At 40.3% G+C, this 24,203-nt stretch overlaps 1 protein-coding gene across 2 annotated transcripts in view; it reads left to right on the forward strand.

The window, feature by feature from the left end:
* Window positions 1–24,203, forward strand: part of si:ch211-239f4.1 (EVI5-like protein) — a 99,586-nt gene that overhangs the window by 22,719 nt on the left and 52,664 nt on the right. For both annotated transcript variants that reach the window (XM_034187458.1, XM_034187457.1), the window contains exon 2: window positions 22,042–22,431. In XM_034187458.1, the coding sequence (XP_034043349.1) occupies window positions 22,190–22,431 (242 nt within the window). In that variant the 5' untranslated portion in view covers window positions 22,042–22,189. The remainder of the gene's footprint in view (window positions 1–22,041; window positions 22,432–24,203) is intronic.

A 24,203-nucleotide genomic window follows, 5' to 3' on the forward strand; every position in this document is an offset into this window, starting at 1 on the left:
TAGCCTGATCTGTTATCCCCATTAATGCATCAAAGCAGACCATTATGTGAGCTGTCACACAGTGCCGCTCACATTTTAATAAACACTCGAACCAAGGTTAGCCCGTTAGCTGGTTTGGAGTCCAAGACGGGGGCATTCAGTTCAGTCTTCTTTTGTCACATGCACAGCCACCCACACTCAACCTCTTTATGCATTATTGAGTTTATCGTGATGTAGCCACTAGCAGCACAGCTGCTGCTTCTGCCAACATGGCGACACCCAGATATGGGCTTCATATCAGCTGTTCCGAGTCTATTGGAAACCTGAGTGATGTCACGCAGGCTTTGTCCGGTGTGTGTGTGTATGTGTGTATATATATATATATATATATATATATATATATATATATATATATATATATATATATATATATATATATATATATATATATAATTATTATAATACAAATAATGGATGTAAGGAGTCCAACATAGAGAAATATTGGATGAAGAAAAGTTATACTGGATGAGGCGTAGCCAAGTCCAATATAACTGTATATATAAAATCAAATATATATTTGATTTTATATATAATATATATAATCAAATATGAGTTTCACTTGGCATGAATATTGCAGCATGCACAACTTAACACACAACAAACCAAATCAAATATATATAATATATATAATATTTATTGCATTATTCTGTAGCCTCTGGTTTTGTCATTCTGTTCATTTGTGTTCGGTGTAGTCTTAATTTATGTTGCCACCTCATTATCGGTTATTGCATTTACTTTTATATATTAATCAGTTTCAGTTCTGTTCTAGTTTTGATTATAATCATTGATCTTGTTTTCCACTATTTACTTTAGTCACGTTATTTCCTAGTTTTTCCCCTTCTGTTTTGTTCACGTTAGTTTGTTGAGCACCTCACATTTTGCACTGTTGGTTTTGCAGTCACTTAGTTATCTTGCCCGCTTTGCTTTTGTCTCACTGAACGCTCTTGCACGTATCCTTGTCTTCCCCAGCCACGCCCCCTTCCAGGGCCTTCCACACCTGCTCCTCATCACACCTTGATTAGTTTGCTCCCCATTTAAGCCCTCACAGCTCACTGCCAGATTGTTGATTTTGTGTCACTTTCCAGCCTTGTACCCTGCTCTGTGTTTGCCTGCCTCTATTTTAACTCTGCCTTGTTTTTGAACTTGATTTTTGCCTTGCCTCTGATAGCCCATATCCCATGCTTTTTAACCTGTGCCTGTTTATTGAACTACTTCTCAGCTTCTTGCTATTCTGCTACCTTTGCTTCGCTGCAAGATGCCCCGTGTACCGACCTCCACCTGTTTCACTTATTAAACATTTTGAACTCTATCAGTCGCGTGAGATTACATTTATGTCTACCCGATTTGTGCCACGCCTCATATACAAAAGTAAAAATGTTGACAGAAGGGTTATAATTTCTGGTGGGGAATCAATGCTCAGGATCTCACAGTACCTAATTTTACCATTTTTAAAGTCCGTAGTCACTATAATTCAAAATCATTTGCTAGTGGAAATGAGGTGGATTTGTAGTACCACTATCATTCAGCAGAAGGTGCAGTTAATTGCAGCTCTAATGTGGGTGGTATTACATTATATACCTTCATTTCAACAATCATCAGGAAAAAAATAAAGGCAGATTGCAAAAGATTTCCCAAGAGATGAAATTGAGCACTGATGAGTATTTACAGGAGAGACACCTAGTAAGTGCAAAAGTAATGTTTGCAGCTAGTCTTTATTTGCAAAGGTTGAGATGCGTTTACCATTCTCTAGCCAAATGTGGTATACCGAGCCAGGAGGGAAAAGCAGTTGGTCTTGGCCCCATGTTCCACTTCTCTGGTCAGAATGGCCTGTTGCTGTGCTCTGAGGCACAAAGTTTCATCCAATTTTTATACCGAACACAGAAAATATTAATCCAAGGTAGGAAGAACAGTTGCATTGTGGTACATGTTATCTCAATTAAGTTGACACTGTCCAACCTTAATAAAGTATTTTTACCACTTTTAATGCTCCAAGTGTAGGATTAAAGCTACATTGGCAGGCAGCCAGTTTACTTCAAAATGAGTTTTAAATTACTTATTTAACAAATATAAGCATGGTTTTCCTGGGGAAAGAAAGAAAATTCTGTGCTTTCTCCAATGGCGCCGTAATGCAAGAGCTATCCTGGGCTACAGCCCCGAGGCCTCCGCCATGGGGGACCGTCTTACAAATTCTAATAATGAATAATTAGAGGCTATTCTGACTCTGTCAGAATCGCGATTTTTTTTTTTTTTTTTTACCCTTAGCTATTCAAAAGCGATTCAAAACACTCATTTTCATGATGCAGTAAAGTTTAGTTTTACTTTCTTTTCTTTCTTTTTTTTTTTCTTTTTTTTTTACCCCAACCATAACCCTCACTGACCCCCTCTCACCATGTCGCCCCAAACTTTGTGAACTAATAGATTAAATCATTTTTTTTGTCATCACAAACTGGTGTGAGATCAGGTTAGTGTAGTGGCTCTTGCAGCACAGGGTTTGGGTTGGGGGTACCTCCTGAATCTCTGTAGTCCAGGGGCCTTGGGTGGTGTTAATGCACCCCTGGCTTTCTCGCTGGTCTAGTCTTACGAAATCACTCACTTACTCCTCTTCATCCACTTACCCCGGATTAGGTCACGGGTAGTCTTATGAAATGTAATATCAAACTGCAATATTTATAGAATTGTATTTCTCAAGTGTCTTGATGTGTATCAAACTGGTTCTCAAGTATTGTAATGCATATTGGGAGTTACTGTGAGTCTATTGTCACACCCCTAATTTTTAATATCTAAGCCAGAATAAGTAGATTCACTCACCCATAACCACTTACTCCAATTAAGGGTCATGGGGAGCTGGAGCCTATCCCAGCAGTCATAGGGTGTGAAGCAGGGTACGCCCTGGAGAGGACGCCAGTCTTTCGCAGGGCCACATATAGACAAACAAACACATTCACATCCGCACGCACACTTACAGACATTTTAAAGTTTCCAGTTCACCTTAGCTGCATGTCTTTGGATGTGGGAGGAAGCCGAAACACCTGGAGGGAACCCACATACATGGGGAGAACATGCAAACTCCACACAGAAGGGCCACAGGTGGGAATTGATCCCATGACCTTCTTGCTGTGAGGCAACAGTGCTAATCACTCATCCACCATGCTGCCCCGAATAAGTAGACTCTTGCTTTAAAATTACACTGAATTATAGCACCTCTTTAACAGGTCCCTTAATTCCATAGTTTGATATTCATGTCAATAGCTGCAGAGGATGTTTTCCCTTAATTAGATGAATTTGACTTAAAGCTCTCTGCTGTAATTAGCACCTGTCTGCATTGTAACAGCACTTTAACAGACCCTTTCACAAATGTGATTGGCCTGATTGGCTTCTTAATGGCTCTTTTGACTGGGCTGGGTGCTGCACATGAATGTTGTCCTTGTCCCTTCTTCCCCTTGCAATGTTTTCTCTGTTCACATTTTCACCCACATTTTCTTCTCTCTCGCAGGCCAATTTGCTGCTCTTATGTGGTTGATGACTGCATTATATGATTTCTTTTTTTAAACCTAGGAGTTTGCTATTTCAGCTGTCTTCGTCATACAGCCAGAAGCAGTACCTTTTGTATAATCCAATGACAATTTTATAATCAAGTTGAAATGTACACAGTGACCGAGTGTTATGACCCAACATACTCAGCACGTTACTAATTTTTCCGTTTGTCAGTGTGGGAATATTGTCAGTTCATTATATGCAAATGCAGAAGGCTTCTCATGTTCCTTCTCATTAGGAGCAGTTTGGCCTCTCCTTTGTCCAGTAGCAGCTCCTCCCCACTTATTTGTTTTATTTCTGACCCAGTCTGTGTTCAATGAATGCTTTGTTTTTTCAAAACAAAGTAGCTTTATAGCTGTCATAGACTGCATCGCAACCAAAAAGAAGAGGTTAGCCTTTGCATTATTTAATAGAATCTTACACATTTTCAAGATACTCATGCAGATGACAGAACTAACATGAATGCCTGTCCTTTGGTCAGCCTCACTGAAAATATTCAGTCCAGCACGAAATTCACAACTTTGTTCAATCCTGTGGGCAGGTCAACATTAATGGTGGTACCTTCTGATTTTTATAACAGAGGCACAAATGCCTGGGCCTGCATAATCCAAATCACAATCACAGATCCAGCAAGACCAAGCATTCATGATATGCACACTCTTAAGGCTATGAAATAGGGCTATTAGTAAAAAAAAAAGTGAAAAGGGGGTGTTCACAATAATAGTAGTATCTGCTGTTTATGCTACAAACTCAAAACTCTTATGTTCAAACTGCTTTTTTTTAGCAATCCTGTGAATCACTAAACTAGTATTTAGTTGTATAACCATAGTTTTTCATGATTTCTTCACATCTGCGAAGCATTAATTTTGTTGGTTTGGAACCAAGAATTTGCTTATTTACTAGTGTGCTTGGGGTCATTGTCTTGTTGAAACACCCATTTCAAGGGCATATCCTCTTCAGCATAAGGCAACATAATCTCTTCAAGTATTTTGACATATCCAAACTGATCCATGATACCTGGTATGCGATATATAGGCCCAACACCATAGTAGGAGAAACATGCCCATATCATGATACTTGCACCACCATGCTTCACCGTCTTCACTGTGAACTGTGGCTTGAATTCAGAGTTTGGGGGTCATCTCAGAAACTGTCTGTGGCCCTTGGACCCAAAAAGAACAATTTTACTCTCATCAGTCCACAAAATATTCCTCCATTTCTCTTTAGGCCAGTTGATGTGTTCTTTGGCAAATTGTAACCTCTTCTGCACGTCTTTTATTTAACAGAGGGACATTGCTGGGGATTCTTGCAAATAAATTAGCTTCACACAGGCGTCTTCTAACTAACTCCAGACTGTCTTTGATCATCCTGGAGCTGATCACTGGGTGAGCCTTTGCCATTCTGGTTATTCTTCTATCCATTTTGATGGTTGTTTTCTGTTTTCTTCCATGCGTCTCTAGTTTTTTTTTTTTTTTTTTTTTTTTTTTGTCCTTTTTAAAGCATTGGAGATTATTGTAGATGAACAGCCTATAATTTTTTGCACCTGCGTATGTTTTCCCTTCTCCAATCAGCTTTTTAATCAAACTATGCTGTTCTTCTGAACAATGTCTTGAACGTCCCATTTTCCTCAGGCTTTCAAAGAGAAAAGCATATTCAACAGGTGCTGGCTTCATCCTTACATAGGGGATACCTGATTCACACCGGTTTGTTCCACAAAATTGATGAACTCACTGACTGAATGCCACGCTACTATTATTATGAACACCCCCTTTTCTACTTTTGTTTTTTACTAATAGCCCAATTTCATAGCCTTAAGAGTGTGCATATCATGAATGCTTGGTCTTGTTGGATTTGTGAGAATCTACTGAATCTACTGGTACCTTGTTTCCCATGTAACAATAAGAAATATACTCAAAACCTGGATTAATCTTTTTAGTCACATAGCACTACTATTATTCTGAACACTACTGTACATGCTTCGCTGTGTGATTACCCTACGTGGCTGGAATGATAGTTATCTCCGGACACGACACTTGGGTGCAGATTCAGCATAATATTTCTTTTAAAAAATGTGAATCTACAAGTATTGCCATTTGATATTACAATATATTGTAGTTTTTGGTAGCTCTTTGTAAAAAGTAAGTCCCTTCGGCTTCTCCGTTGCTTGCACTCGGGTTCGCCACAGCAAATCAGAGGTGGAGCTGCATGCTGAATTGGCGCAAGTTTTACGGCGGATCCCTTCCTGACGCAACTCCACATTACATTGAGAAATGTGGCAGGGGTGGGGGTTTGAACCAGAAACCTTCCACACTGAAGTAGAGAAGCTTGAATCTTCGACTGGACTGGGTTGCTTAATGCAAGGACGTTTTGCTTCAAATCGCAAAAGCTTCCTCAGCTAAAATTCAACAGGAGCAACAGGAGGTTGAGGACTTCACAGAACACATCAACTCGGTGGACTCAAATATCAAGTTCACATGCGAGGATGCCAGAAACAACCATTTAGCCTTCTTGGACTGTGATGTTACGATTGGAGAGAACAGGCAGCTCCAGACAGGGGTTTACAGAAAACCCATTCACACTGACCAATATCTGCTCTTTGGTTCAAACCATCCCCTTGAACACAAGCTCGGGGTGATCAGGACTCTTCAACACAGAGTCCTACAGGTGCCCACAACTGCAGAGGGAAGGGCTAAAGAACTTGTCCAGAAAGCCCTCATGGTATGTGGGTATCCACGATGGTCCAGGGACAAAGTGCAGGAGTCCTAGAGAACAAAGAGACCAAATAGACAGGAGACGGAGACAAGAAGAAGAGTGTCTCTCCCGTATTTAGCAGGAGTAGGGAAAAACTACAGAGGATCTTCAGACAGCACAAAATCCCAGTTTACTTTAAACCTGTTAACACCTTGAGACAGAAATTAGTTCACCCTAAGGACAGGATCCCTAGTTACAAACAGAGCAATGTAGTGTATTCTATCAGATGTCAGGAAAACTGTAATGAACACTACATAGGTTAGACTAAGCAACCTTTACACAAAAGGCTATACTAGCACTGCAGAGAGGGCACCAGTGGACCTCAGTCTGCAGTTCATCTTCACTCAAAGACGTTAACCACACGTTTGAGGACAAGGAAGTTAAAATCTTAGCCAGAGAGAAGAAATGCTTTGAGAGAGGTGTGAAGGAGGCATTCTATGTGAAACAGTTGAAACCCAGCCTTAACCGGGGAGGGGGTCTGAGACACACTTTGTCCCCTGTTTACAATGGGGTACTCAGATCAAAGCAGTTTCAGTCTTTTGTTCATGGTAATGAGTCATTCAAACCATCAGGAGAGGTGTCAGTCCCATCGTTAGGAGGGACAGCGACCCTGTCATTAGGAGGGTGCTAACTAGAGCACAATAGGTGCTAATTAAAGCAATTGTTTAATCACTAGCCAATAGCAGTCTGCCTCTCGGTAGGAGGCGTCTGGTTAGGTTTAAAAGTCCAGCTGTTGTGGCTTCTGTTTGTTCTTCTCGGCAAGGGTCGGACAGAAGTCAGACTATCAGAGCAAAAATTTTAGCTGAGGAAGCTTCTGCGATTTGAAGTGAAACGTCCTCGCGTCAATCAACCCAGTCCAGTCGAAGATTCAAGCTTCTCTACTATGGAAACCACCTGGACAACTGAGAGCCTACACAGAAACTTCCACACTGAAACCAAGTGCACTAACTACTTGGCCACCACCCCTGCCTAACAGCATAAAAAAGTGCGATAGTTTAAAAAAGGTTGTTTGCATCAAGGTTGGGTAATGTCTACTTAATTGGTATATCATTATGTCTGCCACAGCACCTCAGGTAGATGAACTCTTCTTGCTACTCGCCCGTTTACACCAAGTCCACAACTGAGTTGCAATTGAAAAATGGCCTTTGCTTGCCATCACTCTCACTGAGTACCTCTGGGGTTGCAGGCTGGTCACAATGGGGTCTCCATGGTTGGAAAAAGGTCCCCCTTGGTCGCCATCACTCCCTATCTGTCTCCAACAGGTGTGCGAGTGTACTAAACTGTACAAAAACCTTAACAACCAGTTAAAAGTTGCATGGGTCTCATAATCGGTCTTGATAAACTCTCACGTCTCAACTCACTCTCAGCTTGATCCTGTGGGATCGTAATAGCCTCTCAATTGACTCTGGGGTTGCAGCAATGATCGCATATGTTAACATATTCAGTTGCAATGCAAGCTTGGTGTCGATGCAAATAACAGATCACAACGGAGACCAGCCAAGACTTGTGAGAGAAAATGTCATGATCTTGTAGGACTTATATAGGTCTTAATCCAGTGTATATGGGGCATACCATTACTTAAAAAGCCATCACTTGACCCAACTATCTTAGCTAATTATAGGCCAATCTCCAACCTTCCTTTTCTCTCAAAAATTCTTGAAAGGGTAGTTGTAAAACAGCTAACTGATCATCTGCAGAGGAATGGTCTATTTGAAGAGTTTCAGTCAGGGTTTAGAATTCATCATAGTACAGAAACAGCATTAGTGAAGGTTACAAATGATCTTCTTATGGCCTCAGACAGTGGACTCATCTCTGTGCTCATCCTGTTAGACCTCAGTGCTGCTTTTGATACTGTTGACCATAAAATTTTATTACAGAGATTAGAGCATGCCATAGGTATTAAAGGCACTGCGCTGCGGTGGTTTGAATCATATTTATCTAATAGATTACAATTTGTTCATGTAAATGGGGAATCTTCTTCACAGACTAAGGTTAATTATGGAGTTCCACAAGGTTCTGTGCTAGGACCAATTTTATTCACTTTATACATGCTTCCCTTAGGCAGTATTATTAGAAAGCGTTGCTTAAATTTTCATTGTTACGCAGATGATACCCAGCTTTATCTATCCATGAAGCCAGAGGACACACCAATTGGCTAAACTGCAGGATTGTCTTACAGACATAAAGACATGGATGATCTCTAATTTCTTGCTTTTAAACTCAGATAAAACTGAAGTTATTGTACTTGGCCCCACAAATCTTAGAAACATGGTGTCTAACCAGATCCTTACTCTGGATGGCATTATCCTGACCTCTAGTAATACTGTGAGAAATCTTGGAGTCATTTTTGATCAGGATATGTCATTCAATGTGCATATTAAACAAATATGTAGGACTGCTTTTTTGCATTTGCACAATATCTCTAAAATTAGAAAGGTCTTGTCTCAGAGTGATGCTGAAAAACTAATTCATGCATTTATTTCCTCTAGGCTGGACTATTGTAATTCATTATTATCAGGTTGTCCTAAAAGTTCCCTGAAAAGCCTTCAGTTAATTCAAAATGCTGCAGCTAGAGTACTGACGGGGACTAGAAGGAGAGAGCATATTTCACCCATATTGGCCTCTCTTCATTGGCTTCCTGTTAATTCTAGAATAGAATTTAATATTCTTCTTCTTACTTATAAGGTTTTGAATAATCAGGTCCCATCTTATCTTAGGGACCTCTTAGTACCATATCACCCCAATAGAACGCTTCGCTCTCAGACTGCAGGCTTACTTGTAGTTCCTAGGGTTTGTAAGAGTAGAATGGGAGGCAGAGCCTTCAGCTTTCAGGCTCCTCTCCTCTGGAACCAGCTCCCAATTCAGATCAGGGAGACAGACACCCTCTCTACTTTTAAGATTAGGCTTAAAACTTTCCTTTTTGCTAAAGCTTATAGTTAGGGTTGGATCAGGTGACCCTGAACCATCCCTTAGTTATGCTGCTATAGACTTAGACTGCTGTGGGGTTCCCATGATGCACTGAGTGTTTCTTTCTCTTTTTGCTCTGTATGCACCACTCTGCATTTAATCATTAGTGATTGATCTCTGCTCCCCTCCACAGCATGTCTTTTTCCTGGTTTTCTCCCTCAGCCCCAACCAGTCCCAGCAGAAGACTGCCCCTCCCTGAGCCTGGTTCTGCTGGAGGTTTCTTCCTATTAAAAGGGAGTTTTTCCTTCCCACTGTCGCCAAGTGCTTGCTCACAGGGGGTCGTTTTGACCGTTGGGGTTTTTCCGTAATTATTGTATGGCTTTGCCTTACAATATAAAGCGCCTTGGGGCAACTGTTTGTTGTGATTTGGCGCTATATAAATAAAATTGATTTGATTTTGATTTGATATCTTGGATTTTTTTTTTTCTCTGTACTCATTCTAAGGCCTTGTCCACACGGATACAAAACGATCTTTGTTTTCCAGTAGTTCTCTATAAACATGGCATTGTTTCAAGATTTATCTGCGTCCACACCAAAAAGCTCAAATTGACCAAATAAGCTGTAGTACATATGCCAGACCTGTAGCCGGCCCTGTATGTTGTATGAGTGCATGTATGCGTTTTTACGTCAATGACTAGCCTTTCTATGACATCAGTTTCTATCGACTTACTAGATGGCCATCTTGGTTAGCGTCTAACAACCAGACATAAATAGAAATCAATGGGCATGATCAATGTTTTCAAGAGAGTTTCACCATAAATCTGCATTTTCCGTGCTATGACTGTACTGTTACATTTATTCAAAGTCAGTCCCACATTTGTACAGCCACTGTTTGTCAAAACATATATAGAAGAGGAGCAGACTATTTATATAATAGACATGAATGAATTTTCGTCCCAGTCCAGATGTTGTGAGGAGTTTATGATTTGTGTTTATGCTATCCCGACCACTGAAGTCATTATCTTTATCGAGATTGACAAACTGATGGTATTATTTTCTAACACACTACGTATGTCTGCCACGGCACAAGATATTAGTCTGATATTTAATTACTTTCATTATGAAGTTAAATATGAGAAAAAGTCAGGGGTGAAAGTAAGAGCTTTGTGTGCTTGCATCATAGTAAAGATATTAATAATAAAGCCTGCTTTTTACCCACCTGTGGTGTTGCTTTTACGGAGTGCTTCTCCGCGAAAATTTCAATTAAAATAAATTAAATGAAACAGCCGTGCCAGCCAGGATGCAAGTAAGGTTATTCAGTCATTTCTGGACCGAGCTGAAATAAATCTGGAAACACTTCACTGGAATATGGAGTATATTGCAGAGAAATGAATCTCATTTGTGTATATTCTTATGTAGAATATACAATATCAAAGCGACTGTCATGTGACCCACCAAATTGAGAGGAAAAAAAAATTTTCATTCTATGCATTGGCGCTTACAGAATATCTCAGGATGGAAAACCTGATGTGAAGAAAGAACCTGAGGCTAATTAAAAAGGGATAAATTGAGACTTATGAAAGTGAGACTTCTAATTGAATCGCTAAACGAATGATGAGAGATTTCTCACGACAAAACATTCAGGCAGTAAAACTGAAGTCACTTTACAGAATACAGATCGACTAAAAAAAAGAAAAAAATTTTTCTAACCTTTATTCAGCAATTTTAGCCATTTCCACCACATCATTTATATTACATATAATACTTATGAAAGCTCACACCACAATTTATTATTATTTATTTTTTATTTATTTAACCAGCTGATACTCCTTTGTCGGCTTGTCGCTTCACCCGAATGCTGCACTCAACACCATTTTCAGATCACTTTAACCCAAGTTTAAGTCAGTGCATCATAGTTTTCTATTTAATCTAATGCCTGATGACACGTAATAACGCCAAGCAAGATGGCGGCAGCTGGCACCAGCTCACAGGCTGCATACGCCATCTAGTGGATTAAATAGAAATTGACGTTCTGTGGCATAAAAAAATGACAGAGAGAGAAGCTACACACTAAAAACGAGCTAAATATTAAATTATTCATTTTCCACACTTCAGATTTGATCTGTCTTGTGTGCATTTCTCTCATTCAAGCGGATGGCTTCAACTGAATCAGCAGAAAAATGAGACAGATAATTTGCACCTTTCACTGGACTTTCTGTAACTGGAAAACAGCACAGCCATGAAACTGAAAGTTTTTTTTTTTTTTTTTACCATTGCAGGGACTGAAAGAAAGTCACCCAACTGCTGCCTGGTTCAGAAAACTCAATTTTGTCCTCTTTTGTCGCCACACAGGACAAAAGGAGAAAAAAAAAAAAAAAACGTATTTTACAAAGAATGGAGTGCCACATGGAAAAACTTTGGATTTTGCAAAGAATGATGCTCCTCATGGGGAAAAAATGGGTTACATACAAAGACTGACTGGAGCAGTGCCACAAGGAAAAACTTTGGATTTTACAAATCATTGAAAAAAGAAAACTGATGCAGAGTCCACATAAACTTTAATATACCTATTAATATATTAACACGTTCCATCCAAAGTGTTTTCGTGTAAATGGACTGCATTTATATAGCGCTTTTCCATCTGTATCAGACGCTCAAAGCGCTTTGGGCTCACAGCAGTTAAAAAAAATAAAAAATTAAATGCACACAATAAATCCAAATTCAATGCACTGTACAGAAATGTGGAAAAAGGATTCCTTTAATATTTAGTTGGTTTTGTCTGCTGTGATGACGGCTTGTTAGTTCATGCTGTTAGTTCCATCATCTCTGAGCCACTGTGGTTAGACAGGTGGTGCTGTGATGTAATCCTTTCAGAAAGAGTACATATTGCTTGTGCACACCAAATCCAGCGTTTTGTCATCTACCCACTCTGGGACTCGTTTTCAAAATCAAATACTATCGTTTTCGGCCGCCCAAAATACTGTTTACTTGTGGATGAAATGCCAAAACAATACAAAACTTATGCAGATACACGTTAATCTGTTCCCGTGTGGATGGGGCCTAAGCCAAGCAGCAGAGAATCCCATCCAGGTATGTGTCTGGAGTCCCCTCCTTGGCCAATCCAGTGGCCAATTCATTAAAGGTCAGAGCAGCTAAACATTAAAACATACAAATAAAAAGTTCACCTTCATCCTTAATTTGTAGATACTCTGGTTGCCACTCATTTAAAGAGGAAGTTTGACATTTTACAAACTGAGGTTTATTTTTTAGAAGCTGTGGGGTTAATCTTTTCACTCAGGACAAAAATGAACTTAATCAGTGCAATATTGATATTGATTTAGCTAATCAGCTGTGTATTAATATGACCTCTGGTAAGCTAAACCTCTTCTTGTATCCACTGAACAGGCAAGAGAACTGCCTGGTAGCGTGACATGGATCTCTACAGAGGTAAACATAAGCCGCTTTACTTGACTAAATGTAAAGACAATTTATAATATAATGTAATGCTAAACTACCCTCAGACGTATGAGCATGTAGTCAATGAAAGAGTGTGTAGAAAGAATGTGACCTTTTAGAATAGGTCAGCATTAGCCGTCTTTGAACTTGTCCAAGGTCTGTGTCCCAAGAATGCTTCCTGTTACCTAGGGCTGCACGGTATGACCTAAAATTCATATTGCGGTATAAATTGAATCCCTTCACAGTAGCTGTATATATCGTGATATAAACTTAAGGGTAAAAATTATAATGCATTTCTGAATGGGTAAAAGGCAAAGGTAAATTGAGCAAAATAAATAAATAAAAATCACAACAAAATAAAAACAGATATAATGTAATTTTGAAAGCATTTATTGTGCAGATCTCAACATTACTGGTACAGTTTGCCGGAAAGTACATCTAAGATGCATGCCTAGATTTGACGTTTTAGTGAAAGAATTAAATAAATTTATTATGGGTGCCGGAAAAAATCGTTTCACATCCAAATCGTGATTCTTATTTATCAGGATTCTGAATCGATCCAAAATGTCCAAGAATCGATTTTTAAAAAGCATTTTTTAAAACATTTTCTTGCTTACTCGCTGCGTGTACTGTTTGTCAGGCATCGGCCTCCGTACTACAGCGTCCCCTTGAGGGGAGGGTCCGGCGTGCTTCAAACATTCGTCAGCTCCGTCGTCAGCATGCTTGACCCCAGAAGTGGAAGGCGTTTGTTGAAAATGGGTTCTGGTAGCTTTTAAAACGTTTGTTGGGAGTCAGATTAAAAGTCTTTGTGAATTTAGAAAAAAGATAAAACTTTAAGAGCAGCATTGTACAGAAAAGGAAAGTCGCTTTTCTGTAAATTCGCTCTTATTTTGAAAAGTTCAGATCGGAAGTTCTCTTAAAAATTCGAAAGACTTGACAAACCTTAAAAGCGTCATGCTGTTACTTTGTTAAGAGGTTATCAAAGAATAACTAATGAAACAACGAATAAATGAATTAAGCCACGCGGTAGCTTAGCATAGCTTAGCTTGGGGCCTTGTTGACCCAAAATTAAAGTTAAGTGTTTGAAGAAAGGAACAGAGAGAAGGTTGCAAGAGAGAGTTGCAGGGGAGCTCCAAGAGAGTGAGTAGAAACTCTGTTCTAACTTTTAAAGGGGACTTGCGTCATTAAACTCCACCCATTTAGGGTGTGTAGCTTTACAGAAACTTAATGTGCTCAGAAAGGCAGACAAAAATGATTTAATTATTTAAACACATTAACTATTTTGGCATACTATTTGTTCTAAGACATTTTTGGGATGAATATAATGTTATTAAAGGCTTAAATACATCCTACACACAACTTGGTTAACAGAATATTCCACAGTTATCAAAACATGGATAAGTCAGAAACATCATATTTAACACACATCAGTTACAAGAACACGTCAATTAGATGGAATACATGCAAAGCATTTGCTTGAATCAACAACACAGACTTCAGAAGTTTTATATCAAATCAAATCAGTTTTATTTATATAGCGCCAAATCACAACAATCAGTTGCCCCAAGGTGCTTTATATTGTAAGGCAAAGCCATACAATAATTACGGAAAAACCCCAACGGTCAAAACGACCCCCTGTGAGCAAGCACTTGGCAACAGTGGGAAGGAAAAACTCCCTTTTAACAGGAAGAAACCTCCAGCAGAACCAGGCTCAGGGAGGGAATTTTCTTTTATTCTTTTATATGAATAAAAGAATCCTGATGCATTTTTTATTTTTTTTTATTTTAACCAAATGTCTTGTCCTTCACTTAGACCTAAAGATAATAGCTGGTTGTCAAGACTCAAAGTTTATGGCCATGTCTTATCACGGGAGAGATCCTCTTGCACTGTCTGGAAAGGTTCTGGCCTTAACGTGAGGCCATAAAGGTGGGTTCTTCGGGCCTGGGAAATTTCAGATTCTGACGTGAAGCAATTATAATGTCATGTAATTCACAGTGACCGAAACTTAACCAATAAACACGCAAGGGCTCCTTTGAAGAACTTTCAGTTGCAAGTGGTCAAACAGAACATTTAGTTAAAACAGAACATTTACTTAATAGAAACTCAATATTTATCATTTTAGTTTCCACAATACCATCAATTATTTCTACAAATCTGACAGCTTTAATATGGAAACCAAGATTTTGCTGGTTTACTAGTGTGCTTGGGGTCATTGTCTTGTTGAAACACCCATTTCAAGGGCATGTCCTCTTCAGTATAAGACAACATGACCTCTTCAATTATTTTGACATATCCAAACTGATCAATGATACCTGGTATGCGATATATAGATCCAACATCATAGTAGGAGAAACATGCCCATATCATGATGCTTGCACCACCATGCTTCACTGTCTTCACTGTGAACTGTGACTTGAATTCAGAGTTTGGGGGTCGTCTCACAAACTGTTTGCGGCCCTTGGACCCAAAAAGAACAGTGTTACTCATCAGTCCACAAAAGCAAGTTCAACAGGTGCTGGCTTCATCCTTAAATAGGGGACACCTGATTCACACCTGTTTGTTCCACAAAATTGATGAACTCGCTGACCGAATGCCACGCTACTATTATTGTGAACACCCCCTTTTCTACTTTTTTTTTACTAGTACCCCAATTTCATAGCCTTAAGAGTGTGTATATCATGAATGCTTGGTCTTGTTGGATTTGTGAGAATCTACTGAATCTACTGGTACCTTGTTTCCCATGTAACAATAAGAAATACGAGGTCTGTTAGAAAAGTATCCAACCTTTTTATTTTTTGCAAAAACCATCTGGATTTTAATCACGTGTGATTGCATCAGCCAAGCTTGAACCTTCGTGCGCATGCGTGAGTTTTTTCACGCCTGTCGGTTACGTCATTCGCCTGTGAGCAGGCTTTGTGTGAGCAGTGGTCCACCCCTCTCGTCGGATTTTTATTGCGAATAAATGGCTGAATAATTTGGAGCTTTGCTGCATCAAATTTTTCCAGAAACTGAGAGAGACCTCCAGGTGGACACCATTCGGAAAATTCAGATGGCTTTCAGGGACGATTTTATGGGTATTACACAGATTAAGGAGTGCTCCAGCCGGTTTAAAGACCGCCCACAGTGTCTGAGAGCGCGGCGCACTCCAAGCGCCGATCGACAGGCTGACACCATGCTGAAACAACCAGATCATTTCCAACGTGAAGGCTTTGTTGATCCGGGACGTCGTCTGACTTCCACAAAAATGGCAGAAGACGTGGACATCAAGACTTTTTCGGCACATTCCACTGTTACAGGAGTTTTTTTTTTCATGGAAAGAGAAGCGGAGGGATGCGCCACGGAGCTGCTCATGGCGCGGGACAAAAGCACCTCCGTGTTGGTCTCACAGGACGGCTTTCAGATGGCTTTCAGATGGCTTTCGGTGGCTTTTCAGTCGTGTGACCATCCGAGAAATTGTGCATGAGCTGGACATGCCAGAACATGTCCTGTGAGGCTTCATCACGGCGTTGCTTTGCGCCATGCGGCTCCACTGTGATGCGCGGAATTCCTCCGCATGTCTGTCTCAATGTGCCGAAAAAGTGCAGATGTCCACATCTTCCGCAATTCTTGTGGAAGTCAGACGACGTCCCGGATCAACACGGCGTCCAGTGTGGAAATGAATGGCACATTCCACTGTTACTGGAGTTTTTGTCATGGAAAGAGGAGCGGAGGAATTCCGCGCGTCGCGGTGGAGCCGCATGGCTCAAAGCAACGCCGTGATGAAGCCTCACAGGACATGTTCTGGCATGTCCAACTCATGCACAATTTCTCGGATAGTCACACGACTGAAAAGCCACCGAAAGCCATCTGAAAGCCGTCCTGTGAGACCAACACGGAGGTACTTTTGTCCCGCGCCATGAGCGGCTTCGTGGTGCATCCCTCCGCTTCTCTTTCCATGGAAAAAAAAACTCCTGTAACAGTGGAATGTGCCGAAAAAGTCTCGATGTCCACGTCTTCTGCCATTTTTGTGGAAGTGAGACGACGTCCCGGTTCAACAAAGCCTTCACGTTGGAAATGGTCTGGTTGTTTCAGCGGGGTGTCAGCCTGTCGATCGGCGCTCGGAGTGCGCCGCATTCTCAGACGCTGTGGGCAGTCTTTAAACCGGCTGGAGCACTCCTTAATCTGTGTAATCCCCATAAAATGGTCCCTGAAAGCCATCTGAATTTTCCGAATGGTGTCCACCTGGAGGTCTCTCAGAGTTTCTGGAAACATTTGATGCAGCAAAGCTCCAAATAGTTCAGACACTTATTTGCAATAAAAATCCGAAGAGAGGGGTGGACCACTGCTCACACAAAGCCTGCTCACAGGCGAATGACGCCACCGACAGGCGTGAAAAACTCACGCATGCGCACGAAGGTTCAAGCTTGGCTGATGCAATCACACGTGATTCAAATCCATATGGTTTTTGCAAAAAATAAAAAGGTCGGATACTTTTCTAACAGACTTCGTATACTCAAAACCTGGATTAATCTTTTTAGTCACATAGCACTACTATTATTCTGAACACTACTGTAGTTACATTTCTCCAAAGTCGTCTTCTTTTATTCAGTATTAAACTCTTACTATGTTTACATTTATTCTTTTATGTTTCATTTTGCAACTTCATTAATGTTATGCAGGTCATTATTGTATTTTCTTATCTGTTGCACACATGTGGGATCTTGGGTTCTATATCTGTTTTAATTTATTTTAGCTTTGATTTTATCTGTCTTGTATCTGTTTTTGTATTGTCTGTCATTTTTCTGTTCTGCAGCTGTTGCAGAATTTTCCTGTGGGGACAACAAAGAATATTTGACCTGATTTTGGCCCACAGCAGAAATAAGTGCTTGCACTTTGTGACATCAGAGGTCGTTTAAAGTTAACTGTTTTTATTCAGAAAATTACAAAACAGTCTTGTCATGTGCATTTAACTTAAATGTTACACTTTATTTATATACCTTGTTATTCTCTCTCTCTGTTCTCGCTGTCTCTCTTTCTTGCAGTTGCTTTATTAGCATGACTGTTAACATGCAGTGTTGTTAAAGCATAAAGAAAAAACAAAACATCACATGCATGTGTAAAATGACATTCAGAAATAAAAATAAATAAATTCAGACTAGTTAATTCATTAAAATGAAAAGTTCATTTTTTGAAAAGATGAAATCAATCATCGTGGGTTGACGTCAAACTCGCTGTCCCTCATCTTATGGCAGACAGTAAGGCACTGCACAGCCAGTGAAGTCATCTGTCCAGCTGTGCCAATTTATCCATGTCTGTTAGTCAGTTAAAATTTGAAATTTTCTCTGAAGATTGTAAAACATACCTCTCTCTTGGCAGTTGATATTTTGGACAGTAGAGGAGCAAGTGCATCTCTGTCTCAACCTCGCCAGACATACAGTGACCACAAATCCTCTGCTATTTCGGAAGCCATGTTTTTGTGTGTGTGTGTGTGTGTGTCTTCCCTGTGCTTGGTCAGGATCTGTCTCTGCTTTGTATCTCTGATGGTGAAGACATACTCTCTTAATTCATAATGTCTTTTTAGTGCCAAGTACCATCCTAATTTGTGTTGTAATTTGGTTTGATTTTCCAAGTGTTCAAATAATTGTCCTTACTTTGCTGATTTCACTGATTCTGATTTGACTTTGGTCAACAGTGTAGGTCTAAGGATCCTAAGATATAGGCCTAATCTTTTGTACCCCTTTAAAACAAGGGGTAAGGCGAAGGGGTATGCCTCTAGCCCTATGAATTGAGACACTCCTCCCCCTTACAGAAAAAAAAACTGCCCATCTCAAAGTGCCATCTTCACTGTTTGTCAACATAGCAACCGCAGGGCAACTTGTTGCAGTAGCCGGTTTGCTCTTTTTATTTTCTCGCCTTTCTGCGTAAATGAAAAAAAAAATAGAAGTCGCAGATTTCTTCGACGCATCGCAATCATGTCGGAGAATTTTGTGGTATTAATTAATTTAATTTAATTAGTCATTTCTAATAATAATAATTAATAGTATTAATGTTAATAATACTAATCATTAATCATTAATAATACTAACAATATTAATTGATTAATAGTAATTAATTAATTGGTAATTAAAATAAATAAACACTTGAAATATATCAGTCTGTGTGGAATGAATGTATACATTATACAAGTGTTGTGAAAAGTGTGATGACACGGACCCACAACAGGTGGCGTAAATGAACGGTCAATGGAAATGCAAAAAATAACAATTTAATGTTGTGAAAAGTGCACAACGGATACAGATACAATTTATACTACAGTCAATCACAAGTTGGTGTCGTGTGGGCAGTCTCGAGGATAGGAGACGCCCGTCCAGAGAGGAGTCGGAACCCACACGATTTCCACCGCCAACGGATCTGGAACACCCTGGAGCCGCCAAGTCCTGAGCCCCCAGGTGGCCACCGTCTCCAGCTGTCAGATCGGGTACTGCTGGCAGGAAACAGAAACAGTTAATAGTGGGTGTGAGTGAACACACCCAGTAAACAGTCAGCAAACGAATCCTTTTCGGGAGGAGAAAAACACCTCCACGTCCTGCTTTCACAAGTCCTGTGAGTTACCGTGCAGACCCCAATTTACACTTGTCGAGTGCTGGAGTGCAGAGTGGGAACGCCAACTCCAACCAACTCCCTCCGACTCGGCTACAAGTGGATAAGCTGCAAACTCAAAAGTCACTGATTACCAGCTCAGATGCAAGGAACGTTACAACAAAAGCTTAGCTGAGAAGAGTACAAAGACGGCTGAGAGTCTACCTGTACGAGTTGACGATTTCTCGGCATGGGTGTGGTGTCTTCTCCAGGCTTTTATGGGTGAGGCATGATGAGTGGATGAGTGACAGCTGTCAACTCAGGTTCCCGATGCTCCTGGCGGCAACTGCGCCCTCTGGTGCCTGAAGCCCTGAAGCCCGCCTTCAGGCAGGGCGCCCTCTGGCGTTGGCCAGCAGTACCTCCTCTTCGGGCAGCCCACACAACAAGAAGTTTCATTTTTTGAATTGAATTACTGAAATAAATCAACTTTTTCATGATATTCTAATTATATGACCAACACCTGTATGTATGTTCTGGGCTGCATCTAGTTCTGTTAACCTTATATTTCTTTTTCAAATTCTCCCTTTTTTTTTTTTTTTTTTTTTTTTTTTTTTTTTTTTTTTTGCATCCAGCCCTGTTTCCTTTAGAAATTTCCTTGACAAATAATAGCAGTTTATTAAGGACGTCAGGTTATGTGTTACACATATACATGTGTGTGTATATATTTTCCAACTTACTCCCTTTGGTGAAACTTCTCCTCATTTTCTGCCCGAAAGCTTATTAGGAGACGAGTGTGTTCAGGGCTCCCTATTTGTTTACAAAATGCACACACGCGTTACAGACCTTGAAATCCAACAGCTGGGATCGGTATTATCCAAAGATTAATGAACATACAAATTAACGCGCTTATCCTTTGTCCTGATTTTATCCATTTTGAGATATAAAAGTGTCTTATCGTAGCGTTCGTGTGTATATGCATTATAATGCCTCAGCACACAAGTGAAGTTACGATATTCTTCAGAACGACAATATACGCAACATGCATCCAGCAGCATACACGTTGCTGTCATAGGCAATTGCCTGTTAAGTTTTTTTGGCAAGTTATAACTTTCTAAACAGTGTAGTTTGTAATGAAAGCCACGTACATTTGTGCGGCTCTTTCAGTGCCATGTTTGTTTCTGTGGACACAGCAGTAAGCTCCTCCTACCCCTCTAAACAGAGAATGCATCCAGATTCACTCTGTTTGAAGGGGTTTGTAGCCCTCCACCTACCCCTCCGCCTCGCTCCAAAAAGAGAATTGGGACACCCCTATGTCTCTCGTGCCAGTGCAAAATGGAGGGGAAGGGGTGAGGGGAAGGTCCGAGGGATAGACTTGAGATTCAGCCATAGAGTGTTAGTTAACCTCAGAACCAACTGACAGAGAGGACTGGTTTCAGGGCTAACCACTTGGGTTTTAAGTGTTTGAAATTTCAGTTAGTTTTGTATGCCTGATTTCATATGGATCCAGAATTTTAGAGACCTTATTGTATGGTTAAAGCCAGTTTGAATCTGCCTCATTGCATTTGTGGGTGGTTTCCATTGAACTTTGAGAATATTTTGACAGAATTCAGCATGCAGGGTCTTTATGGGATGCAGTTTGCATGATTTCAGTCTCAAAATATTTGGACCAGATTCTAATTGGGATTTGATTTGATGGTGATTCCTTTAGACCACATAAAGAGCTCTTCTTTTTTTTTTGTCTTTCAGTGCATTTACTGCCAGTTGAAAGCTTCCTGAGATACTCAGCTTTAGGCCAAGATAGTCATAGCGTGTTGTCTGCTCTAGAATGGTGTTTCCTAGAGTGAGAAGATGTTTGCTTCCTTGAGATTTAGGTTTCTTTTGAAAGGTTACAACTTTGGCTTTGGCCAGATTTACTGTCAGGGCCCAGTTCTGACGGTATTTCTCAAGCAGCTCCACTTGCTGCTGTCGCCCTTTTTCTCTGGTTGACATTGGCAGCAGGCACAAATGTAACTTCAGTATTGTTCAGGGTGAGTCCAGGAACTGCAGGTTGTTCCAGTGTCACTGTTAACTGCTTGATGTCGCTATTGAACAGAATTGGACTCAAACTGCAGCCTTGTCTCATCCAAAGCCCTTGACTGAAGTATTCTGTCCTTTATCTCATTACAGTTTAACTGCACATTTGTTTTGCAAATAAATAAATTTGATTGTCACGTACTATGCCATTTCGTAGTAACGTACTACAAAGCCCATCTTGTCAAATAGAATAAAATGCTTTCTAATATCAAAACTAGTGATTTTTTTTTTTTTTTTTTTTTTTTTTTTTTTTTGCATGAACATATGGGTTAAGTAGGATGTAAATATGATCAGTGGTGCAATGTTTTGGTAAGAAGCCAGTCTGACTCTTGCTTAGGACATTGTGTTCGATAAGGAAGGCCTGTTTAGGAAAGTACCTTAAAAGGGGTTGCTGCTCACACACATGCCTCTGTAGTTATTGTGGTCAAATTTGTCTGCACTCTTAAAGATTGGGGTTGTAAGCCCCCTGGTTCAGGTCTGAGGGAAGTGACCAGCTTGAAGAAGATTGAACATTTTAAGGAAGAACTTCTGGAGTCCCAAGGTGCAGAGCTTTTCTGATCTGATGCTGTCTGACCCACATGCTTTCAGAGCTGTCAGATTTTGGAGTGTGCTTGTAAACTCAAGTCTGATTCAATGATCAATGTGGTTTTGATTATCTGTTGTGATCTCTCTCTCTCTCTCTCTCCAGTTATTCTCATTCAGCTTTCTTTGAATCATTGACAGGATTTAAACCCCTCTGATGAGATTGGCTCCTAGGCCAATCAGGCAGCTGAGTGATTCACAGCCAGGATTCACTGAGGTGGTCTGTCAGCAGTGAGTCCATCAACCCACGTGGACACACATTCTTTCATCCCACTCCATCATTGCCATTATGTCTGTGCCAAGTGGTAGCCCAGAAAGAGAAGACTCTGTTGGGGCTCTCCCTCAACTAGACTGCCCTTCGTACCCTCCTGGCATGGATCCAGACCCACTTTCCTCAGGCAGTCCATTGCTCAGCCCGGACTCATCTTGTCACGATGCAGTACTATCAGCACCAGCGGCCTCCCCTGCAGACTCGGAGAATCTGAGTCCAGATGAACTGGAGCTGCTGGCCAAACTCGAAGAGCAGAACAGGTGAGATCAACAGCTGCTTTCATTGTGTCTTACTTTCCAAGGAAGCACTTACTGGAGAGCGCTGTCTCTGTCCACACCTACGGATTCTAAGATTTTGATTGGCTAAGAACACCTGACTGGCCTAATTAGGTGAGGATGGAGCAGAGAAAGTTGGAAAACATGTAAAGAAAATATGCTAGGATTACAGTCCTCCAGTAAGCCTTTTCACAGTCTGGGAATGCGCATGCGCGACCACATTGGTTCAAAGGTCGAGAGGTGTAAAAACGTTAACAGACGCTCAGTCGGTCAGTAACAACTGTCTAAATCCATAATAAACATAATTTTACAGATGCTTATAAGAAGGAGTGAAAATGCAACTGTTTTATAGATATTAAAAATAATTACCTTTGAGATTACCCAAAACACTTTCTCCACCCCAAGAAGCGCAGAAGACAAGCTGCTTGAGAAAATTCCTCTGTGCTTCTGGAGCGATTATAGATGGTTTTAGCAGCCAATCTCTGAGATCAAATGATTAATCTGCCAAAAAAATAATTATTTTATATAACACAGTGTTCAGCGGCACACAGCGCAGCTTCCAGCATATCGCGATGGCCCAGCAAATTGTGTAGCAGTGCGCGGGTTAAATGCACCGCTTTGCCATATCGAGTCATGCCACTCTGTTGTGATACAAATCAGTGTGTTTTATCCCACGGGTGTTCATTATTCATTGATCCAAATCATGTGCCTAGAAGTCTAAGAAATGACACAGAACATGCAGGGATACGGACCAGGCAGTTGCTTCATGATTATTTACTAGAGACACCATTCAGCTGCCATTCACCAACCAGATCCATGATTAATTTTATTCTTCATAAATAATTTAGTTCACACACTCGTAAATATGAACATAGTGCACAAGATTTATAGAGGTCCACAAAGCGAAACAGTGATCAGCTGATTCTGTGTTTATGAATAGACACTGTCTGGGTCGGCAGTGGGTCGAGTCGGACAAAACCTGAATTTTCAGTTCGTTTGCAGCATAAGCTTCAGTTTTTCTTCCTTTGACACCAATACTACATTTTCAGAAAAATCTTTCAAGCAATCAACACTTCAGTGGGAAAAATAATTTTGTCATTCTCACTGCCCACACAGTCAGTTATGATGCCTCGAGACTGCAGTTTACACTTCTTAATCTGTGACCTCACGCGTCAGACCCGGAAGTGAGTGAGACTGTGAAAAGGCTTATTGGACTGATAACATTTTTGAAAGGATTGTAAAATAAGCACCAGCAAACTAAATAAGCGGGACCTAGCATTGGTTGAGTTGAATTGCGACACATTTCTGCAAGAATCATGTTCTACATGACTACATCTAAACGGTGCCTTGCAAAGATTTGTGCCGTATTTGTGTGTCCAAATCTTTTTACAAAATAATGGTTATCTCCTGTTTTTAATAAGAATCAACATGTCAAATATGTGGCAACTGTTCAACAGTAAAAACTCATTCTTCTGTGATAAAGATTACGCTTGCTTGAGGTGAACAGCATTTTTTAAAAGCAAAAGGAGGTAGGATCATTTTATTGACTGATTATCAACTATTGTCTTCATGGAAACCTCATGGAAATTGGAGAAAAATAACTTGGAATTATTTATTTATTTATTTATTGGGTTACATGGAATATTTGGCCATTTCAAATTTAATTTTCTGTTCATTCACTGAACAGAAAAATGAAGCTCCATATTGTTGTCACATTTCTAGGGTGACTAAAGCATTCGTACATGGTCTAATTTGAA

The sequence above is a fragment of the Thalassophryne amazonica genome, chromosome 15, assembly GCF_902500255.1.
Source record: "Thalassophryne amazonica chromosome 15, fThaAma1.1, whole genome shotgun sequence".
NCBI lineage: Eukaryota > Metazoa > Chordata > Actinopteri > Batrachoidiformes > Batrachoididae > Thalassophryne > Thalassophryne amazonica.